This window comes from Sceloporus occidentalis, unplaced genomic scaffold (assembly GCF_023333645.1).
Source record: "Sceloporus occidentalis isolate IW3139 unplaced genomic scaffold, rSceOcc1.0.p SCAF_199, whole genome shotgun sequence".
Taxonomy (NCBI): domain Eukaryota; kingdom Metazoa; phylum Chordata; class Lepidosauria; order Squamata; family Phrynosomatidae; genus Sceloporus; species Sceloporus occidentalis.
The window spans coordinates 813,107-835,076 of NW_028317179.1; the positions used below are offsets into that span (position 1 = coordinate 813,107).

Here is a 21,970-nt window from a genome sequence, read left to right on the forward strand (position 1 = left end):
ATTAATAATTAGTAAATCCCCCCCCCCAAGTAACTTTTATTTTTAAATATGCCAGCTAAAATAGTGTCCCAAAAATATACTGTTATTGGGTTAAAATTTAGGTTACTGGGGCAGTTTAATGTAACCTCACCAAACAAGAATGTATATTACACTAGTAGTGTGAGATGCGTTCTTTAAATTTTTATTAGTAGTAGTAGTAAATAGTTTAGGGAGAAGCTGCAGCTCCCTGCCTTCTCCATGGTCTAAGGACTTGAGACACTGATTGGCTGCTTCAATCAGCCAATCAGTAGGAGCGTGTGCCATGTGCACAGGGGGCACTCATCAGACTCGACACTCGACGAGCCGGCGTGTGGCAGATGTTCATCCCAACACATCTCCTACACGGCGAGTGGCGGGGGGATTCCACAGGTTCCCCTCATACATTTCCAAGGGGGACCACCATGTAAAGTTAAAGCGACCGCTCGTAGGCATTAAAGTGCACGTGATGGCTGGAGGGTCCCTTTTATCTGCAGACCCTGAACTCTCTTAGACCGGACCTTCTAGTGCTCGGCGCGGTATAGCAGAGGAGATGGTAGTGATTCTGGCCCATATAGAAAAGATCAGAGTTTATAGACCGCACCTATTATATAAAGCAGCATGATTGAGAAGAGCCTCGCCGTTACAGTTGGGGTATTTGAAGTTGCGTCTGCGGTTCGGGGCGGGGGGTATTTTTCTTTACACCCTTCTCTCGCTGCGTCTTCCGCTAGAGAGAAGATCCTCGGATCGGAAGAAAATCTCCTGTGTTCTGGCTTCCATTCCCATTAATGAAAGAAGCGCGTCACGTCATGCGCAGCTCGCTTATTGCATTCTTGGGGCCAGGAATGTACACTTAATAAGAGAAGACCGCATATGACCAGCTGGGTGCCCTCCACCCTCGACAAAGGCAGACGCCAAACATCATAAGAATTCAGGAGTGTCCTCGTTACTGGGAGCCGCTCTTCCTACTTTGACCAAACTGTGCGACGCTCCTTGTCCATAACTATATGTTTAAGCAAGAGCCGTGACGTCGCGTATAGAGAAGGATAAACGCTTTATACATTTGTTGTCAGAGCCGATCTTGGTGCCTCCTCTTGTTTTAGCGCAGGGGCTGACAATCTAGATGTAAGCTCGTTCGAACAGCGTCCTCAGTAGCGTTTTTTTCTCTAAAAGTCCAAATCTTTACGGGATTCGATACTTGTATCCTGTATGTCCCTTGTACAGCGATGTGGAATACGATGGCGCTATATAATCCAGTAAATAACGTGGACCGAGCGAACTCGCGTACGCTCTATTAGCCAGGAGCAGATTTAAACGTTAGGCTTCCCTTTTGAGATCGGGATCATAGAAGAAATGTATGTTTGCAACCCCAAAGGTGAATCGCCATGACTGTAATTTACATTTCCACCCAATCATTTAATGCAGGACCCCTCCAAGCATTGTAGGGTCGACTAACTGCAAATGGCTATTGTTCATTATATGCTCTAATTATGCGTCTTTAACCAGATTTAAACATTTAATGAGAATCTGTAACATCATATTATGCTTGTTTTTCTCTCCTAGACATTTCCGCGCATGTGAGAGGTCTGGAGGATGGCTGTGGACAGCAGAAGCAGCGGATGCGAGGCTCTCTGCAATGGCATCGTCCCATCCAGCGCTCCCGCCACAAGTCTCCCAACCGATGGAGACCAACAGCCTCCACCCAGCGACGAGCCGCGGATTAAAGTGAGTCCCAACGGATGCCTTTCACACAACGGGGCGGCCAAGCCCTGCTCGTTTCCCGACAACCAAAGAGCTCCAGTTATCTCCCAGTGCTGCCAGCCATGCTCGTACCACCATCATCATCACCACCACCACCACCATCATCCCTTACATAACCAGCAAGACTGCGTTCCCCGGACTTGTGGAGCCGGCAGTCCTGCCTGTTTGCCGCTACATACCGAATTCTCCACGAACTTGGGTTGTCAGAGCCACCCACCCATGTACCACCCTGCATGCTGCGTGCAGCCCCCCCAGCCCTTTTGCCTTCATCAGTGGAGTGATCATTTCCAGCATCAGCAAGTGCCGCACCACTTAGTGAACCTGAGGTCAGTGAGTAACGTCCTGTTCTAACGTTCCGTTCTGGTCATCAATTATCTTCATATAAAGTACTGCATGGCTCCCGGCTCTGATTCTATTTATTAATCGTACGTTCTGACATTAAGGTCATTTTGATCTTAAAGGTGATCTCCCTAAAATTTAGTGTTGGAAAATATTTGGCTGTTTTTGGAACAGTTGTAGTTTTTGCCTCGTAAGGCAGCTGTGTATCAGCCATTTGTATCTGAGCCCCGATCTACTAAACACTCCGACAACTTACCATACTGCCTGTGAGAATAGAGAAGGATGGCTCAGTCAGACACTTATTGGGGCGACAGACTTTATTAGAGTTGGCATAAAGAGTTAGCTTTGTGGGGTGACTGAGCTGAGAAAGTCAATGGCAGCCTGCAGGTGAAGATTGGAACAAAATGAGATGAAACCAGGTTTTTGTCAATGCTGACCTGCATTACTATATACAGCGCTGGGGGGGGGTTATATTACTATATACAGCCCTGGGGGGTTATATTACTGTATACAGCCCTGGGGGTTATATTACTATATACAGCGCTGGGGGGTTATATTACTATATACAGCGCTGGGGAGTTATATTACTGTATACAGCGCTGGGGGGTTATATTACTATATACAGCGCTGGGGGGTATATTACTGTATACAGCGCTGGTGGTTATATTACTGTATACAGCCCTGGGGGTTATATTACTATATACAGCGCTGGGGGGTATATTACTGTATACAGCGCTGGGGGTTATATTACTGTATACAGCCCTGGGGGTTATATTACTATATACAGCGCTGGGGGGTATATTACTGTATACAGCGCTGGGGGGTTATTACTGTATACAGCGCTGGGGGGTATATTACTGTATACAGCGCTGGGGGGTTATATTACTGTATACAGCGCTGGGGGGGTTATATTACTGTATACAGCGCTGGGGGGTTATATTACTGTATACAGCGCTGGGGGGTATATTACTGTATACAGCGCTGGGGGGTTATATTACTGTATACAGCGCTGGGGGGTATATTACTGTATACAGCGCTGGGGGGTATATTACTGTATACAGCGCTGGGGGGTTATATTACTGTATACAGCGCTGGGGGGGTTATTACTGTATATAGCGCTGGGGCGGGGTATATTGGTGTATATAGCGCTGGGGCGGGGTATATTAGTGTATATAGCGCTCGGGCGGGGTATATTAGTGTATATAGCACTGGACTACCTTTTCTCGCTAAGTGTTCTTTCCACAAGTGGACTCGATACTTTGTTGGTCTCGGTATCCACAGAACCAGAGAAAGATGAATCCGCTTTCCGTTGCAGCTTCGGACCCGACTTATTCCGATCTCCCAAATACAGGAACGCTTTAAATATCTTCTATTTTTCAAATGATCAGCGTCCGCGTATCAGGAATAGACGGTTTTGAGTTGAAGCTCTTTGTTGAAATCCCTTTTCTTTGTAGCTTTAGGCAAACATCGCTCTTTTAGCTGCTTCGGGGCGAGTAGCCGTTTGTGGCGACGCAAACAATGAAGTGCTTGTGGAGTCTGAGGTTTGCGCGTCGACTTTTATCACAATAAGCGAATGAATGAGCTGTTTGCTCGCCGCTGAAAAGATCACAAAACCAATAATAGCTGAATCATTTCTCCATAATGAGCTCTCTCTTTGAAGTGAACCGATCCTTTATGAGTGAGAGAAAGAGCTCAGCCTTACGATCTCCGAAATATTACCCCGCGTGTTCATAGGAACGCATTCTTCCCTGACAGCCGATCAACTCCGATTATGGAACCATAAAACTTCTTAAACGCTTGTTTTCCTTGTCATATTCTGTGCTTTAAAAGAACGGCTTTAGGCTTTCAGATGACAGAAGGTGAAACAAAGTCAAATCTGTCATGGGGGGGGGCTTTAAAGCGCTCTAATCACTTTAGTCTAAATACTTCTTTTTGACCTTTAATGCTTCAGGCGTATTTTTTTTTTGTTGTTGCTATTTTTTTTTGTAGGGGTATTAGAGATATAAGGCGGGGGAGGGGGGCATTACCTTAATCCGGATAATCAGATCTACTTTTAACCTGCAGGGTGATCTTTGCCTGATTTGGGTAATGCGTGAGATAATATCTCCTTGGGTATTGATCCGTGGAGGTCAGGTGCTGGGTATAAAGTCAAGCCCTGTTATGAGGATTTACAGTAAATCCAGGCGCTTATTTATGCGATCAAAATGTTGAATTCAACAGTGGTTAAAAAAGTGCAATATGTATCAAATCAACAAGTTTATGATTGTATCGGTTCCAACGGTGACGTCTTGGCTTGGTGCTGCCTCTGCCAACGACTTACCTCCGTGTCGGCCATGTACCGCGCTGAGTGACGGGGTATGATGTCGTACTCCCGGCATGATGCGTACGTGGCGTGGAGGCTGTGCTCCATAATGTGTTCAGACCGGTTACAAGGCGGAGGCGCCGTGGGCTTTTGTCACCCGGATCCGTGTGTATGTGGCCGTCGATGGGTTAACACGGAGAAATTACAGCCAGAAACCCAAAATGTTAAACTTTTAAGAAGCTCGCCTTTATTATTCATATCTTATACGCTTACTTGCCCTGAAATGTCCGGAACGTTCTCTACTGCGCCTGCCGCGTTATAATATCCAATCATACGGAAGCTCCAGGATTGTATATTTTTTTGGGGGGGATTATTTAGACTTGATCGAATGCGAGAGGTTTATTACGAGAGGTTTATTAATAAGCCTGATGGATTTAACGCGCGTCAGGATCCGGCAGAACCAAGATGAAAAGAAACGGATCGATAGCTTTTAGTGGTGTGGGTGTAAAAATTGGACAAGAAACAAGAATAATATCGTGTCCTCGTGTGAACTCGGGATTTAGTGACGGAGATGAAGATCGATTGGGGGGGTGGGGCAATAAACTGGCATGCATTGAATGTGGCAAATGTCTTAACCTGAAGTCATCAGCCGCCTGTAACCAATCCTGCCTGAACCGTGGGCAATTTAAAGCGGAAATTCAACTTTTTCCTAAATCCCGCATTTGCCGTCTCCTACACACCAAGCAAACCGACGTAATGATGATTACATCTAAAAAGGTGTGTTTTCAGTGAATGAATGAATGGATTTTTTTGAGGATATTTGGGTTAGAAATTGACTTATGCCTTATTTTCCCCGCCCCTGATTGTGTTTACTGAAATCAGTAAGTGAACTATACATTATACAGGGCCCGCTAAAGCCACATCTCTCCCTTCAGTAAATATTCCACCTTCTTGTGTGCGTGTCTGCGTTAAACGCGTCCATATTGGGGTAAATGCCTGTTATTTCACTAGTTTTATTCTACCGTGGAGATACAAAGTAAATGACGAGGAAATAGCCGCCCCGCGCAGGCAGTCTTCCCCGTTTCATCATTGGATTCTTTCAGTGCATTCGAAGCAAAGTCATTTATTGAAACGTTTGCGTGATGATGTCATCGTAGCTGCGCTGTTAGCACATAGACACGTTATTCTGTTTTATGAGTTAAAATGGAGCCGTCCATCGGGTCTGACAATAATATTCTCCACCTGAGAGAATCCGCTAGCCATCCGCAGCCGAGCGAGCACCTTTTCTCAAGCAGGGGGTTGCGTTTCTTTGGGATCTGTCCAATAAAGGAAGGATTTGAGATCATAAATTACGAGAATCTTCACGCAGCAAAGAGCTTGTGTTCGCTTTCTGGCGAGTTTTCAGCAAGTGAGTCACGCAGCGTCGGCGAAAAGCTTTTTATTGTCCTCCTTCCATACTTCAAAAGCCTGATGGGAGCTCTGCGCTCCTCCACCGGGGAGGACTAAGCAGCTTCAAGAAATATTCCTGTCTGGACCCTTTTGTAGCGTTGAAAGGTTCCGAAATGAGGACATCTGTGGCCAGATCTTCTGTGCGTTATTTACTACATCGTATCGCAGGACACACCATATATATATTAGTGTGTATATGGCATACCTCTTAACTGTCCTGCTTTTCGTGGGTCAGTCCCAATTTTGTCAATCTCTCCTGGTGAGCTCTGCCATTGTGTCACTTTTCAGGACAGAGCTCCGTGGCGCTGCGGAATTCGGGGCTCGCGATCCTGCGGCCCCCATTTCATTCGCAGAGTTGTGCGCATGCCCAGCAGCTCCCCAGTTTGAGCGATACTCTACCTCCCAAAGTCTACCCCCCCCAGCGTTCCTGGGAAGTTGTGACTGGCCCTGTATAATGTATAGTTAAATCAGTGAGATTTCCTCACCCTTTGACATATACATTATGCAGGGCCAGCTTGACCTTGCGCTGGAGAAAATTCCCTAATTCATAAAAGTGAACAGCTCTCCATTTAGTGAATAATCCCCAAAGAGGCGATTCCCCTGAAACATTTTAAACGTTTATTTTTTCTGTTTGTATTCTTTGCAGACGAGGCCTTCTGAGGTTTTAGTAGAACGTTTTCAGACGAGGTGATCTCACTGACTTACTGAATGCATTACATGGCAGCAGGTGGCGTTCGGCTGCCTTTTTCCCTCTGTTATGATGTCATTTTGTCCTCGTCTCCCCTCACTCGCTCGCTTAGCTGCATTGCGGAGCGTCTGAGGCCGCCCAAGCTGAGTTACAGCGCTCGCCCTGAATAAGGGACTGGTGTGCGCGACCCACTGCCCGCAGTCCGTGTCCTCGACCCACTGCCCGCAGTCCGTGTCCTCGACCCACTGCCCGCAGTCCGTGTCCTCGCCCAATCGCTTTATATCGACGTCGTGCCGCTTTATTGGGCTGAATATTAATTCATAGCGACAGGACTCTGTGCAGATCCAGATCTGAGCGTGCTAATGTATTCTTTAACAACTTGGCTGAGGCAGAAGCTGCAGCCGCCCTCCTTCCTCCATTGCCAGGTGACGTCAATGACACCGATTGGCCGCTGCAAGCACCCAATCCGCAGCAGAGACGCTCTTATTGACCTCAATGGGGGCTCTTTCCGCACTTGGGGTCAGAACAGACCCGGCTTGGAGTGTTCGCCGGGGGCTGAGCAGCAGTAGGGGCTTCATGCAGCGATCCACATGATGGCCGAGCATCCCTTTAACTTTTTGATTGATTGAAAGGAATTATTTTCACGTGGAAATAACTTTGTTTCGGTTCTGAATGGTTTAATTATTCGGATGTTTCTGAAGTGCCAGGTGATCAGAGAGCGGTCTGTACGCAGCCCCTGCTTTATCTGGTCGCCCAAAGACCCCCCAAAGCCGCCCGCTGCGCGTTGGTACAGTTTGAATAAACAGCCTGTGTTTCGGCGTCCCGGACTGTTCCATAAAACTGGTGGATGTCAGGACTGCCGAGCGAAGCACATGGCAGCTTTACAGCCCCTGAAAGTGTTTAAAAACATCGCCGTGATTTTAATCAGCCGAGAGCAGGTGCGGGGCCCCCGAGACGCTGAAAGCGAGCCAGACTCCGGGACAATGTAACGTTATGCGGAGCGCGAGGTCCCGCTTTGTGCCGCGTTCACAGCTCGTAAAAACGTGTGAGATGTCGCAATGCGATCTCTGCAGACTTGGCTCGGCTCGGTATGATGTCATGCCTGTAAAGCGGCTCAACGTTCTGTTACATCAACAAAGGTGCAAAGCTTAGAGATATATGGAGGTGAGTGTATGCAATTTTGCTGATGACAGGGGTGGTGGGTAAGTGGAAACAGACTCCCAGCAGATGTGGTAGAGGCTAACACAGTAAGGGAATTTAAACATGGGTGGGATAGACATACGGCTCGACGAGACCAACGACTGATTTAAAGGTCCTCGTCTTTACAGCAGGAGAATTAAATGCTTTGCAGGAGTCGATTTAACTTCTTTTCACTCTGAAAATCAACAAATTTGGCTGAGGGTGCTCAGAGTTTGCATACAACTGCAGTCATATTATGCGCCGCATTTTGTATGCCAGAGATGTCAAGAGGATTAATTACGTCTGCGCTGGCAGCAGGTAACCTGCCCTTAACCCCTTCATTACTTTAAATAATTGGGTTTCCCAGGAAGCCTATAAATCGGGGGGGGGGGGGTTACTCTCTCTCTCCTATATTTTAGAGTAAGCCAAGTTGGGGGTACCTGGTGCTTTTAACCCTCCGCTCCATTGTGACGGGTGCACAACATCAAAATATGCCAGGTCCCCGTCCCCCAACTTCTTCTGGGTCCTATGAAGACGTTCCCTACAGTAAGGGGGGGGTAGTGTCACTTTAATATCATACAGTCCCTTCCCAGCGCCTTAACGGAGCCCAAAGCTGGGGCGAGAGACCCCCGGCATTCGTTTTGCTTTAGCTGCCGCTCTCAGGCCTGCGTTTGTGGAGCCGGTCGTTGCGAGGCACAGAATATTAGGGCGGGAAACGCTCTGCGTCTGTTTTCCTTCATCGCAGAACTTAAAGGCGCGATGCGCGAATGGGTAACGGAATGTTCTTATCATTCATTTTGTGTGTATGGAACAGACCGGCATAACGCAAATTCTATGTGAGCCGTCGGTTACGTCTATGGTTTTCCGGTAATATCGTTCTGGATCCGGCGTGCTGGCCAGACTGCCCCATACCTCGAAAGTACATAGAGGTTTATTCACTAAACGGAGACATCGGACATCAGCCAGCTCCTTGACTTCACGATACGTTACGAAGGTCCGTCCCTGGCAGGTTTCTCCAGCAAGAAGGGCTGAGCTAGCCTCCTATAATCCAATGGAGGAAGATTTAACAATACATTGTACAGGGCCAGCCAAGCTCTTCATGCAGCAGAAGCTCACTGGGTTTCAGCGAAGGAGCTGAAACCACACGCGATAAGCCTTTAGTGAATAGACCCCACAGTGCCTCTTCCTAGGGGTTAGAAGTGGTAGAGTCATGTCTAGGGGCGCTTGGATGAGGTGAACACTCACGAGAACCCTACTGCCGACGGGCATGTTATTAATCTCTCGGTGCGTGCGTGCGTGTGTGTGTGCGTGCGTGCGTGCGCGCGTGTGTGTGTGTTAGCCTTTTAAGTGTCAATGTTATGTGAAGGCATCTGTCGTGAAGCCTTTACGTAATCCAATTTACTTTTTAAACAGCGCCTTAAGTAGTAAAGTGTAATTTTCTGTTGAGTAAACATGACAAGTTTCCTTAAAACGACAGAATTCCGGCTGCAGGAATCCGCCGAAGCTCCCCGCGGTTATATGGCGCCTGCGGGGGAGGGGCAGACGCACCCCTCAGAACCCAATTACAGAAATTGTACGGTGCCGTCATACATTTAAAACGCTGCCGTGCTTATTAATCGTATAAAAGTTTTTTTTAATATTATTATTATTTATAATTATATTTAGTTTTTTCCCCCCAAATGTTGAGTAGCAGTTATTCCCCACCCCAGGGCAGGTTAGTGAATTCCGACCTTTCCAGCGCTAGTGATTCTTAAAGGTCCGATTAACGGGGTGAAGAATGCATATTAAAGTATTCTGTGTGTAACCCAGACCCCCGTGACAGCTTACATATACATTTTACATGTATAGAATTAATTTTTTTTAATGTATAGATGGTTACTTTACAAGTGGCTGTTTTTGATTTCAAATTTAGTTCTTGGTGTTCTTTAGGAAGCTCCACAATTTCTTTTTTTTCCCTGTCTTTTTTTATTATTTTTTATTTTGAGATCAACTAAAAAAAAAAAAAAACCACAAATCTAAAATGTATACTATTCCTGGGTGCGTGCAAATATATATTTATTTAGAAATAAGCGCATTTCTATGTGAAAGAGGGATAAAGATTTCCCTGCATTTTTGAAGTTAATAGCATAGCAAAACAATTTGGTGGAAGGTTTCAGGGAATAATATCCCTTATTGACTAGCGTAATAAAGTCATCATCGTAACAGCTGCAGGGTATTGCTTTCCCGGCTGGAATGCCTTTGGAGAATGCAGATCGTTACGCATGCTTTTTGAAGCAAAAATATTTCATGATGGCAGGTGTGACCTTTAACCTTCCTTTAAGTCTCAGGTCTTGTTTTACTTAATAAAAAGTACAGGTTGAGATCCCAAAAAGCGCAGAGATACGTCGGGAGTCGCTTCCCAGACTGTCCGCTGCTCGGGGTACATCGCGGAGCTCTGACGGTTCCCAAACCTTCGATAACACAACCACGGAGATATACGCACGAGGGTCTCGTTGGACCCCCACCCACTGAGTTCTCCAGGACATGAACATTCAAATCATGGGCATTTGATGGCTGGAGCGTCTCGGACTCGTGTTATCTGCAAGCCCTTACAATTCGAGGTGCTGCCCTTTAATCGGAGAACGGCGTTCTTTGCAGCGAGGGCTATAAAGCTGCGGAGTGCGCCGTCTTCGGACGATGTTACCTCCGGGACTCCGGGGGGGGCTTTTAAGAAGGAACCAGATTTTTGGCAACAAAAAGTGTTCTTTGCTGCACAGTTTCACTTAAATGGTTGATTATTTCCCCCGCTTTAGGCAAAACTGACAAGCTTCAAAGTCATTTTTTTTATATTATTTAAAACATATTGGAGAGATGATGTCTGTCCGATGTCTTTTGGTCTCTCACCGCGTGTCGCCTTCCCATAGCTCAGCACCGGCGAATAATAGAGACTTAATAGTTTGTATTCGGACATCTCTCTTCCCTGCCTTTGTATGTTTCTTCCGTGTAATTTAATCTAGAGGAGAACAGTAGCAGCCACCACCCCCCCTCCCCCGCATGTCAAAGTTCATCCCAGTCCATTATCTTTTTAACAATCTTTTCCCACTAAAATACCTGCAAACCCAATGACAACATAATTAAGCACCTTTTTACGGCTCTTTTCCATGAGACGAAAGGCGGAGGTGGGGGGGGGGTGAAACCTCCTGAGTAATATCTATGGCGTGTTTTAGGTTGGAAACGAGGGAGAGAGAAAAAGAAGAAATCAGATCCAAAAAAGAAAAATGACCTAAAGCTGTTCAGCATCTGTTGGCACATTCTCCCAAATCTTCAAAGGAATCCCCAGCCCCTCCTGAAATAGTCTCTGCGGCCGCTATGGCTGTCAGATGTGCTATCTGTTTTATTACCTGGGTAATTAGAAGCAGGCATTCGTTTGTGGTTTCGCATCTCATGTCTAAATGGATTAGCAAAGTGGCATCTGACGAAGGATCCTTTCCAGGGTCTTTATCTGGAAAAGCTATTCTATTTCTAAAGCTTCGTGTCTGCCGTATTGCTGATGGATTCCTGCCCCGGACCTTCGTGTCCTACGGAGGGCGGCTTCAGCTTCTCTGCTCATGCTGGGTCGGGGCTGCCGAGCCCTTCCTCGGCTTAAATGAAAACTAGAATATTAACTCACGGCAGGAATTGGATTCGGCTTAAATGTGTCTAGGAGATCCTGCTGTGGATCATAAAGCCTCGAGAATTCATCCGAATGTAGCCAGACGAGAAGATGTTAAGATGTTACGCGGTCTTATTTATTCTTGTTCCGCCTATTGATCATATGGTAATAAAAGCGCAAAACCTCAGAAGTATAGACAATGTAGGGACTGGTAGAACCCCGATGCCAACTGCCTTCTCCAACATTCTTGTAACCATTAACCCCTTCACGACAAAGCCCTACATGTATTGTTTTTAATGGGTTTAAGGACAGCCCATTGTCCTTAACGGGTTAAAATATGGCCCTCTGAGAAGACGAGTATCCACCAAGGCATATCCAGTATATTTTCTATCGAGTCTCACTAAACAAAACTCCATTATCCCTTTCCTGCCAACGTTAACATTATATAATAGCGTAAAGCCGGTCATAAACGATTGCTGTTCTATGATATAGAGCGATATAATCGGCTCCGTTTCATTATTGTTCTTGTCTTCTCGGCTAGTAGGTTGAATGTTTTCTGTAGCTATTGCTGTTGCTTTTGTTTTATTAATCCATATGTATTTTTTTTTTTTTTTATTTGCAGGACCACCAAACCATTCCAGTTACCCAAAAGGTAAGACTAGTATTTCTATAGTGTGGTGGCAGGCTCTTATCTTTACGTATCCCGTTTTGTTTCCGTAGCGTTATTACTGAAGTGGAGAACACAGAATTGGCTATAATGTTGAAATTTACACCATACAAAATTAACAGGAACACGAACAGATATTAAGACATTGTGAGCGGTGCCGGAGGAGCGGGGGGGTCCGTATCTTGTTTAGAGAATGTCTCTTGGCTTTCGGAGTGGCGTCTGCCAGGCCTGTGTCTCGGAAAGTTTAGGACGCGCGGGTATAGCTCTGTGTTTGTACACATCGATATAATCTATGGAAAGTTTAACATTCCTGGCTCCGCTTGGATAAGCGGTCCTGGCTCATTGACAGCAGTAAGGGCATCTTGGTTTACGTTTGTACTGGATCCGGGGGGCAGATTTATATAACTTAATATAGTTATGAGCGCAGAAACCGTCTGTAAATCACATCGCCTCGAGATCTTTACCCTTCCTTTCTAGAACACGTAGCACGATGGCTTCATATTATCTCAAACTGGTAACAAAACTTTAAAGGGACCCTCCAGCCGTCGTGTGCACATTAATATGAAATATCACCTAGGCAGGGCTTTCTATGTGACTTAACCCTCTGCTTTTCACTTGGAGTATCCCGATTAAATATGTTTTTTTGTATAATCTGCATTTATGCGCCATGTTGTTTCGTCTTATTTGTTTAATTATGCCTGAAGAAGAGACATCCGTGTCCTGAAGGCTTTCAATAAATACTATCCTCTCGTTCAGCCATCAATAGTATCATTTTTGGCTCCTGTCTAATGTACCGGCTACCACGGGGCCGTCCTTTCTCTCACGTTCACGCCGTTAAATCAGGATCTCTTTGAAGTTCTTGGAATCTGTTAAGAAGCTTCTCCCGCTTCGTCTCCAATCTTTCTCCTGACTGAAGTCGTTCTGTAGACTCCAAAAGCACTAATACAAAAATTATAGTTCTTCGGGGAAATTACTGGGCTTTTGGAGCATCTCCGGTTTCAAAAGGTGTCTTCTGAAGACGTATATTTAAAAATAAGTACATACCCCCATTGTGCGTGAACGGGAACTATGCGGATTATGAAGGTGGAATGCTTAGTATGAATTATCCGTGTTCCAAGCTTGATTTCCTCTCCTGTTTTGCAGCTACGCGGCTCTGATAGCTGATTGGCCGGTGGTGGTCCTGGGCATGTGCACGGTACTGATAGTCGTCTGTGCCCTGGTTGGAATTTTAGTGCCGGATCTGCCGGATTTTTCTGACCCGCTTCTGGTAAGTAGGATCTCGGGTTCCGTATCCGTGTCGGTTCTTCTGTGCTTTCCTGCTGACTGTACCAGTGATGTGTCCTAGACTAGGGCAGCAGTCCTGCTGCAAAACCGGGGACCCGCTTGGATGATCAGGCCCCCTGGGGTCCGCTGCTCAATGGGCCAGTTACAGATGGGATCTTTGAGCTCCCTAACTGGCCCATTTATTCTATGGAGGCCGTCTGGGCTCAGCACGGACTCCATTAGAAGATGCGGTGCACCACAGAGGGCGGGTGGCTGAGGGTGCTGCCCCAGGTCGTGCCTAGGGCAGCGTGGAAGTTAAATACATATCTAGGAAATACTTTTATTTATATGCGGATGTCAAAAGGCTCTTCAAATAGACTAGAGACATCTATTTATGTATCAAGTGAATCTATAATAAGCAATTTTTGATCAGAAATCAGTTCTGTATAATTTACAGGATTTATTTTTGCCAGATCTGCATAATGAGATCAGATTCACATAATAGACAAAGCTTGCTTGTTATATTCCAAATTCCTCGAAATGTCATAATGAAATGTAATAAAAACCTTTCCGGCCTTCAGTCCGTTCCTGAGAGCGTCCGCGCTGCCATGGCAACCAGGAAGCCGCTACGCGGGGTATTTAATTCACGCAATCTGAGAGTACTTTGGGCTTTGTCGAGAGTAATCCTCTTAGTGCGGAATAATGAGATCAATTAATTTTTCAAAATGTTTCTGCTGTGCTCATAATGAAACTTCTCAGCATTCCTTATGTTTGATAATCTAAAAATCAGAAGGCGCCCTTTTATCAGAACAAGAGAAACACATGCAGCGCCTTTTGTGGAGGAATATTACTTTTTTCTATTTATAATATTATATATATATTATATATAAAAAAATTATATTAAAATATATAATCTTTTTTATATATATAATATTATTTAATTATTCTATTATATAAATAATATTATTCTAATATATATATATATATATATATATATATATATATATATATATATATATAAAATACCATCCCTAGAAGATGGTATTTTATATGTATATAAAAGTTTATTCTTTAGGATAAAAAAAAAAAAAAAAAACTTTTTAAATCAGTATTTTTATTTTTTATTTTAAAGTCATCGAACATGATTAAACAATACTTAATTTTCAGATTATAATCTTGAATTTTGCATTGATACTTGGCAGGTAGAGCGGTAGTCGGATATCTTCAGGGTTTATCACGCACTGGAATATTCAGAAAATGTTTCATGGACGTTCATTTTCAGTCCAGTGCCTTTTCGATCTCTAAATTATTGGACGTGCGTTGAAATGACAAGTCTGCTTTGTCTTTTTTCCCCCCTTCTTATATATTTGACAGTAAATAGATTTAAGTTTGCAGAGCAGAACCACCGTTTGAATACTCCAAAGGCAATCGTCATAGAGAGGGATAAAATATGGTCTCGGGGACCAGTCCGTGCCGTAGAGGAGCAGTGAACCTGCCTCTGGCATTGAAAGGGTAAATGGACACATGAGATGACAATCGGGATCTGGTGTTTGTAACCCCAGGCGTGTTACGGCACAGAGGGAATCTTCACCCAGCCTGAGGCCGTCACTTGTCATCCACCTGTTAAGAAGTCACCCCTGACCTCTGTGACCTGACCTTTTTGTTTTCTAGTAAGGGCCGGTGTGTTCGCTGTTATTTGTGCTTCTTTTGTTAACGCTAATGCCACAGAAGACGGGATCCATTACATTCTTTCCTTTTCTTTTTTTAAGGGTTTTGAGCCCAGGGGGACAGCGATCGGCCAGAGACTGGTGACCTGGAACAACATGGTGAAAAACACGGGCTACAAGGCAACGCTGGCCAATTATCCGTTTAAATACGCAGACGAGCAGGCAAAAAAGTAATTCTACGGCCGATACGTTTGTATTGTCTAAGCGTTTACTTGTATTTTAATTTACTTATTTTTTTCTCGTGGTAATTGTACGTCCCGGTTCGATTACTTAATAAAATTCAGTGTGTGTTTAAAAAAAAAAAAGTGCCTAAAAAATCAATGCATTGCCGTCCGCTTTAAAGGGACAATTAATTGCCCCTGACACCCCCAATATGCATATAAAAGAACTCTGTGGGAATCCCTAACCCTCTTACCCGACGCAGAAGTTAGTCCTGCTCCAGCCGCTCTCCGTCCGACGGTTCTTGTCACTGATTGGCTGCTTCAATCATTGAAGGCGCTCTCATTGTAATCAATGGAAGTGATTTCCACCCAGGCACGCAGGGGTCCGAGCAGACCCCCGACCCACAGCCTTCCCCCGAAGCAGCCGCACAACTACCATATTAATTAAAGTGCATCTGATGGCCGTAACAAAAAAGAACAAATGGCGGCGGAGACCGGGGATTAGCGCCCTTACGCGTTCTGTCCCCGAGGGCATTTGGTCAAAGGCATTGCTTTGCAAAGTTTGTAAACTGTTTGACCGCGTGGGTCTGGAATTACTCTCTAAGTGTTCTCACCATCCTCATGTTTCATAAATTCACTCCCGACTCGAAGTGCCTCGCTGCGCGGAATCTCACAAATTCATTAATAATACTTTTATCAAAGGCACGCTTTTTTATTTTATTTTTTTTTTCCTTGAGTGTCGGCTCTCTGCCTTCCGGCTGGATCGTATTACTGTAATTTTACTGTTCGGATGGAGAGACTCTTCTAGATCCATAGTGTAATACAGTTTGGGTTTTTCAGACAGGCTAAGGGACCTTGGCGGACTAAATGGGACACTTCTTGCATGGGACTTGCGCAATCCTGCAAGTGTTCCTAAGTATGGCTGAACACCGTAGGACGGATCTTTGTGACGTTGATTTATAAAGTGAATCACGTTAAACGTTTTATTTCAGCCATCAAGACGGCAGGTGGCCGGAAGATCATTATGAAAGGGAGAAGAGACAGGCGGACTGGAACTTTCACAAGGACAGCTTCTTTTGTGCCGTCCCGAGTAAGTCGACCTGTAACTAGCTTCCCTGCGTTTGTCGTCTTATATGGAGACCCTACAGTGATGAGTATTGGGTTTATGCACTAAAAATCTCGCTGCGGTATGGATGGACTCTCTTGGGTATATTCATTAAAGGGAGAGCTTGCAGGCGGCTCCAATGAGCTTCTGCTGCAGGGAGTGCTTGTCTAGCCCTGTATAATGTATAGTTGAATCAGTGAATGAGTCTCCTCGCTCATGGATTCATGCATTTATAAGAGGTCGGCTTTTACACCGAGGGAACCTATAGTGCTGACCCTCACGCGAAAAGTGAGGGCGTTAAAACCACAACTCTCCTGACAACGCTCACATTAGTGCGCAGCTTGCTGTTAAGTTAAACCCCAATGTCCTACCCGCAAACACACGATTTACCCCATAATTGGAGGTAGGAAGACTTTTATTTCTGGCTCAATTGAGGTTATCATCAGACTAGGCATATATTTCATACACAAGGCACGCTGCGACACAGCGCAAGACACAAACACCGACAACCTTATAGTGTTTATAGAGGCGCATATCATGTGTACAATCAACATCTTTCACGTCATAAACACGCATACATTTGTATGTACTCTACTGTGTGTGTGTGTATGTATATATATATATGTGTGTGTGTAAATATGAAAAGATAAGTGGGTGAGGTGTGGTGAATCCGTGTAAGGAATAATGTCCGCGTTTGATTTTTCCCGTGTTTTGACCTGCAGGTAATCATTATTCCAGAGTGGTCTTTACGTCCGTGGATGGGGAGTCTCTTTGGAATCTGAGGGCGATCAAGTCCATGTGCAATATAGACAATACAAGAGTAAGTACCGAAGAACACAAATATTTGTTTAAAACCTGATGGTGGAGTTTGTCCGCGGGTCATATCTCCGATCAGTCATTAACCCCTAAGGTGCCAGCGGCAGAAACATGGTTGAGTCTCTTTCTCACAAAGATAAAACTACTGATTGGTCCATTAAACTTGTAGACATTTTACAAAGTGTTTTTTGTTGTATTTCTCTGTTCTCCTGGTTAAAATTTTATTTCTAAGGTTGTCTCTTAATTGAAATAGAAAAATTACAAATACTGGCCCACCCTCTCGGAGGGAGAAGCGTCCCCCTGTTCTCAAAGGGTTAAACAAGGCTTTCCGAAAACCAGGAATTCGGTCAAAAAGATGCTGCTTAAGTTTTCTGTGATTTTTTTATTATTATTATTTATTTATTTATTTTTTTTGTGTGTGTTTCCCAGTTTGGATATTTAGATTCTTAGCTGAAAAAAATAGATTTTCTACAACTTTGTCCAAGCCTGCCATTGTACTTTTTTTCCTTTTTATATATTAGAAGTAGCACTAACTTTTAAAATTACTTTTACAATTCTCTGAGTTTTGAAGTTAGACGCTGTCTTCTTTCGGAAATTGCTTTGGGCCGACCACGTTCACTAATACACTTTTACAAGCGCCCCCCCCCCCGGTACGGAAAGGGTTAACACGGTGTTAGGAGTCACGTCCGGTTACTCGGCGAGGATGACTCCCGCGGAAGGAGTGCGTCTCGTTTCACCGCAGGCCTTCCTTGTTAGGGGTTGTATATTAAAGGTAATTGCGGTGCGCTCGCTAATGGAACTCAGATGTCCGAAGATTGTTGAAGGACACCCAGCCAATTAAACGTGAAATACAAACTGCTCGGGCGTTTTAGTTATGGTTCACGAAAAAGCAATAAAAACGGCCTCACTAAAGCGCGCCCGTTAACGGATAACCGCTGCCTTCTAAAACGTCGCTGGATTTATCTTAATACCTCGTGTTTGCCGATTCTAACGTATAATTTTATCCTAAACATAAGAGGAGGAAGGGGGAAGGGATTGGAACCTTGGCCAAAAAAACCAGTAAAGGTATAATACCAAAAGGAAAAGAGAAGTTCCGTTAATAGTTTACCATTTCTGTATAGTAATGGACAGTAATATACGTAGCCGCGGGCGTTCCGCGCGTGCACAATACCTCCGCAGGCAGTCGCACGACTCTCCCCGTGATCGTGCCACCCCCGTCTCCCTCTTTTTGTCTCATCCCCAACCCCCTTTGCCCGTGAGGCATCACCTGCCTTTAATTTAATAACACCCCCCCACATTCACAAACAGTATTGGCCTGAATATAGAGTATTTTTTACTGTAAATCCAGTTTTTAATTTTTAATGCATCTAGCGTTGGAGCGGCTTGTGTTAAGGAAATCTATAGGATAAAACCATACGTTGTCTTCGTGCCTGTTTAACTCTAGCAGTGCTCCAAAGACCTCGTTTGCCAGTCTTCAGGGCGGTCGCGTCATAATTATTGGTTTATGTTAGGGAGATGGGTGATGATGTCATAATCCTAGTTGTAGAGGAAGTGGAGGAGACTTTAATGAGGTAGCCCGTTGCTTGTTTACCCCACTATCCCTCTATCAGAGACCCCCGGAGGTAATTTGCGACACTGCTTAGGTATCTGCCTCTGAGGAATAAATCATACAGTCTCGGTAAGGAGAAAGGAAGATCAGGCGTTTATAATCGCGTTGATTAACATGAAAATTCTCAAAGGACCCACAAAATTATACGCCAAGACAGGTGTGTCTGGAAACAGAGAATTGAACTATTTTTTCAGGTTGGAGGGTAACAAACACCACAGAGTTGTGTATATATTTATATTTTTCTTTGTTTTTTCCCTCGTTGTAGATCAGATCTCACCCGCAGTTTGCCGACTTGTGTCAGAGAGCCACTGCCGACTCCTGTTGCCCCAGCTGGACTCTCGGAAATTACATTGCGATCCTCAATAACAGATCGTCGTGTCAGAAGATTGTAGAGCGGGACGTCTCCCACACGCTGAAGCTCGTTCGTACGTGTGCCAAATACTATCACAACGGCACGCTGGGGCCGGACTGCTGGGACATGGCGGCCAAGAGGAAGGACCAGCTGAAGTGTACGAACGTGCCTCGTAAATGCACCAAGTATAACGCCGTTTACCAGATTCTCCACTACTTAGTAGATAAAGACTTTATAGGCCCAAAGGCTGCTGACAACGTGATACCAGCTCTGAAGCACAGCATGCTTTTCTCCCCGACTGAAAAGGGGGAATCTATGATGAACGTGTATCTGGATCATTTTGAGAACTGGAACTGCTCCGATGGTATAACCACCATCACGGGAATCGAGTTTGGAATCAAACACAGTTTATTTCAAGACTATCTCTTAATGGATACCGTGTATCCGGCCATCGCCATTGTAATCGTTCTGCTGGTCATGTGCGTGTATACCAGGTCGATGTTTATTACGCTAATGACCATGTTCGCCATCATTAGTTCGTTGATTGTATCGTATTTTCTCTATCGTGTGGTATTTAACTTTGAGTTTTTCCCCTTCATGAACCTCACTGCACTGATAATCCTCGTCGGAATCGGGGCGGATGACGCCTTCGTCTTGTGCGACGTGTGGAACTACACGAAGTTCGACAAACCTCACGCGGAAACGTCCGAGACGGTCAGCGTCACCCTACAACATGCTGCTCTCTCCATGTTCGTCACCAGCTTCACCACCGCTGCTGCCTTTTATGCAAATTACGTCAGTAATATCACCGCGATCAGGTGTTTTGGCGTCTATGCCGGCACCGCCATATTGGTTAATTATTTGTTGATGGTCACCTGGCTGCCCGCTGTAGTAGTTCTACACGAGCGATATCTTCAAAACATATTCGGTTGCTTTAACAAGACCCAGCAGCAACACTTCGATAAGACCAACTGCTGGGGCGTAATGTGCCAGAAAGTGCGCAAGCTTCTCTTTGCAATTTCCGAAGCCTCGAGGATATTCTTTGAGAAAGTTTTGCCGTGCATCGTCATAAAATTCCGATACGTTTGGGTGTTTTGGTTCCTGTCCATAACGATCGGCGGAGCGTATATCGTTTGCGTCAATCCAAAGATGAAACTCCCTTCGCTGGAGCTTTCGGAGTTCCAGGTTTTCAGGTCCTCTCACCCCTTCGAACGTTACGACTCGGAATACAAGAAGATCTTCATGTTCGAGCGTGTTCACCACGGGGAAGAACTTCACATGCCCATTACTATAGTCTGGGGGGTGTCACCGGAAGACAACGGGGATCCGCTTAATCCGAAAAGCAAAGGCAAACTCAAGTTAGACAGCAGCTTTAATATTGCCAGCCCGGCGTCGCAAAGGTGGCTCTTGCATTTCTGCCAAAAGTTGAAAAACCAAACTTTTTTTTACCAAACCGACGAGCAGGACTTCACCAGCTGTTTTATCGAGACATTTAAACAATGGATGGAAAACCAAGACTGCGACGAACCTTCCCTGTACCCCTGTTGCAGCCAGTCAGGCTTTCCGTACAAACAAGATGTTTTCGAGCTCTGCATCAAAAGGGCCATTATGGAGCTCGAAAGAAGCACCGGTTATCACTTGGACAGCAAAACCCCGGGTCCGAGGTTCGACATCAACGACACGATCCGGGCTGTGGTCCTCGAATTTCAAAGCACCTACCTTTTCACCCTGGCCTACGAAAAGATGCACCAGTTCTATAAGGAGGTCGACGCGTGGATTACCAACGAGCTTCAGTTTGCTCCCGAAGGCCTTAGCAATGGATGGTTTGTAAGCAACCTGGAATTCTATGACCTTCAGGACAGTCTTTCTGACGGGACCCTCATTGCCATGGGATTGTCGGTTGCCGTCGCGTTTAGCGTTATGCTCATTACCACTTGGAACATAATTATAAGTCTCTACGCCATCGTTTCGATAGCCGGTACCATATTCGTAACGGTCGGCTCTCTTGTCCTTCTCGGGTGGGAGTTAAACGTTTTAGAATCGGTCACTATATCTGTGGCTGTGGGCTTGTCTGTGGATTTTGCCGTGCACTATGGTGTTGCCTATCGCCTCGCGCCAGAGCCAGACCGAGAAGGAAAAGTGGTCTTTTCTCTGAGCCGTATGGGATCTGCCATCGCCATGGCCGCTCTAACCACCTTTGTGGCAGGAGCGATGATGATGCCCTCCACGGTTCTTGCTTACACCCAACTGGGCACCTTCATGATGTTGATTATGTGCATCAGCTGGGCTTTTGCCACCTTCTTTTTCCAATGTATGTGCAGGTGCCTCGGCCCACAGGGGACCTGCGGCCAGATACCGCTGCCGAAAAGACTACAATTCAAAGCCTTTTCTCAGGCGTTGTCATCAAGCGCTACAGAAAGAGGGCAGAACAAAACCAACCACTCTAAATACCAGCTGGATGCGAGGGGGGCAAAAAACGAAGTTGAACATGAGCATTACGAATTGGAGCCTTTGGCGTCTCATAACAGTAGCACCTCCTAACACTGACTTTATATAAAAAGACATTGAAAGCACCTGCACCTCCGTGTCACGAAGTACACCCGTTTACACACGCTTATACCTGTGGACCGACCGAAATCCCCGCTCAACGCTTTCCAAGGTAAACCTGGACAAGATCGAGCCACCTGTATTTCCGAGTAATGTCCGTGTCCAGCCTGTACTGCCCTGACATGTTAAGCGTATTTTATTTTGTTTACGGCGGCTGTTAATACTGTGTAACGTTTTACCGAATGTCATACGGTCCGATTCACCTGCTTACAGAATGAGATCTTTCATTGATCCGCCACGAGGAACCCTCTTCATTCATCGTTTGCCACACAGCCTCCATAGCACGGACTAAAATGGCA

The 21,970-nt window shown here is 45.3% G+C and overlaps 1 protein-coding gene across 1 annotated transcript; it reads left to right on the forward strand.

Moving 5' to 3' along the window:
- The first annotated feature begins 1,608 nt into the window (after positions 1–1,608).
- LOC149278162 (protein dispatched homolog 1-like) lies at positions 1,609–21,605 on the forward strand. The gene is made up of 7 exons (XM_089502273.1): positions 1,609–2,102; positions 11,987–12,016; positions 13,175–13,298; positions 15,064–15,191; positions 16,175–16,272; positions 17,010–17,107; positions 18,978–21,605. The coding sequence occupies exons 1-7, from the start codon at positions 1,609–1,611 to the stop codon at positions 21,603–21,605; spliced, it is 3,600 nt and encodes a 1,199-aa protein (XP_089358399.1).
- The last annotated feature ends 365 nt before the right edge of the window (positions 21,606–21,970 follow it).

Excerpts from the sequence above, each read along its gene's own strand:
- LOC149278162 (XM_089502273.1), top strand. The coding sequence starts at position 1,609 with ATGGCTGTGGACAGCAGAAGCAGCGGATGCGAGGCTCTCTGCAATGGC. Across the intron at positions 13,299-15,063 it reads ATTTTTCTGACCCGCTTCTG|GGTTTTGAGCCCAGGGGGAC; the intron begins GTAAGTAGGATC and ends TCTTTTTTTAAG. Across the intron at positions 17,108-18,977 it reads GCAATATAGACAATACAAGA|ATCAGATCTCACCCGCAGTT; the intron begins GTAAGTACCGAA and ends CCCTCGTTGTAG.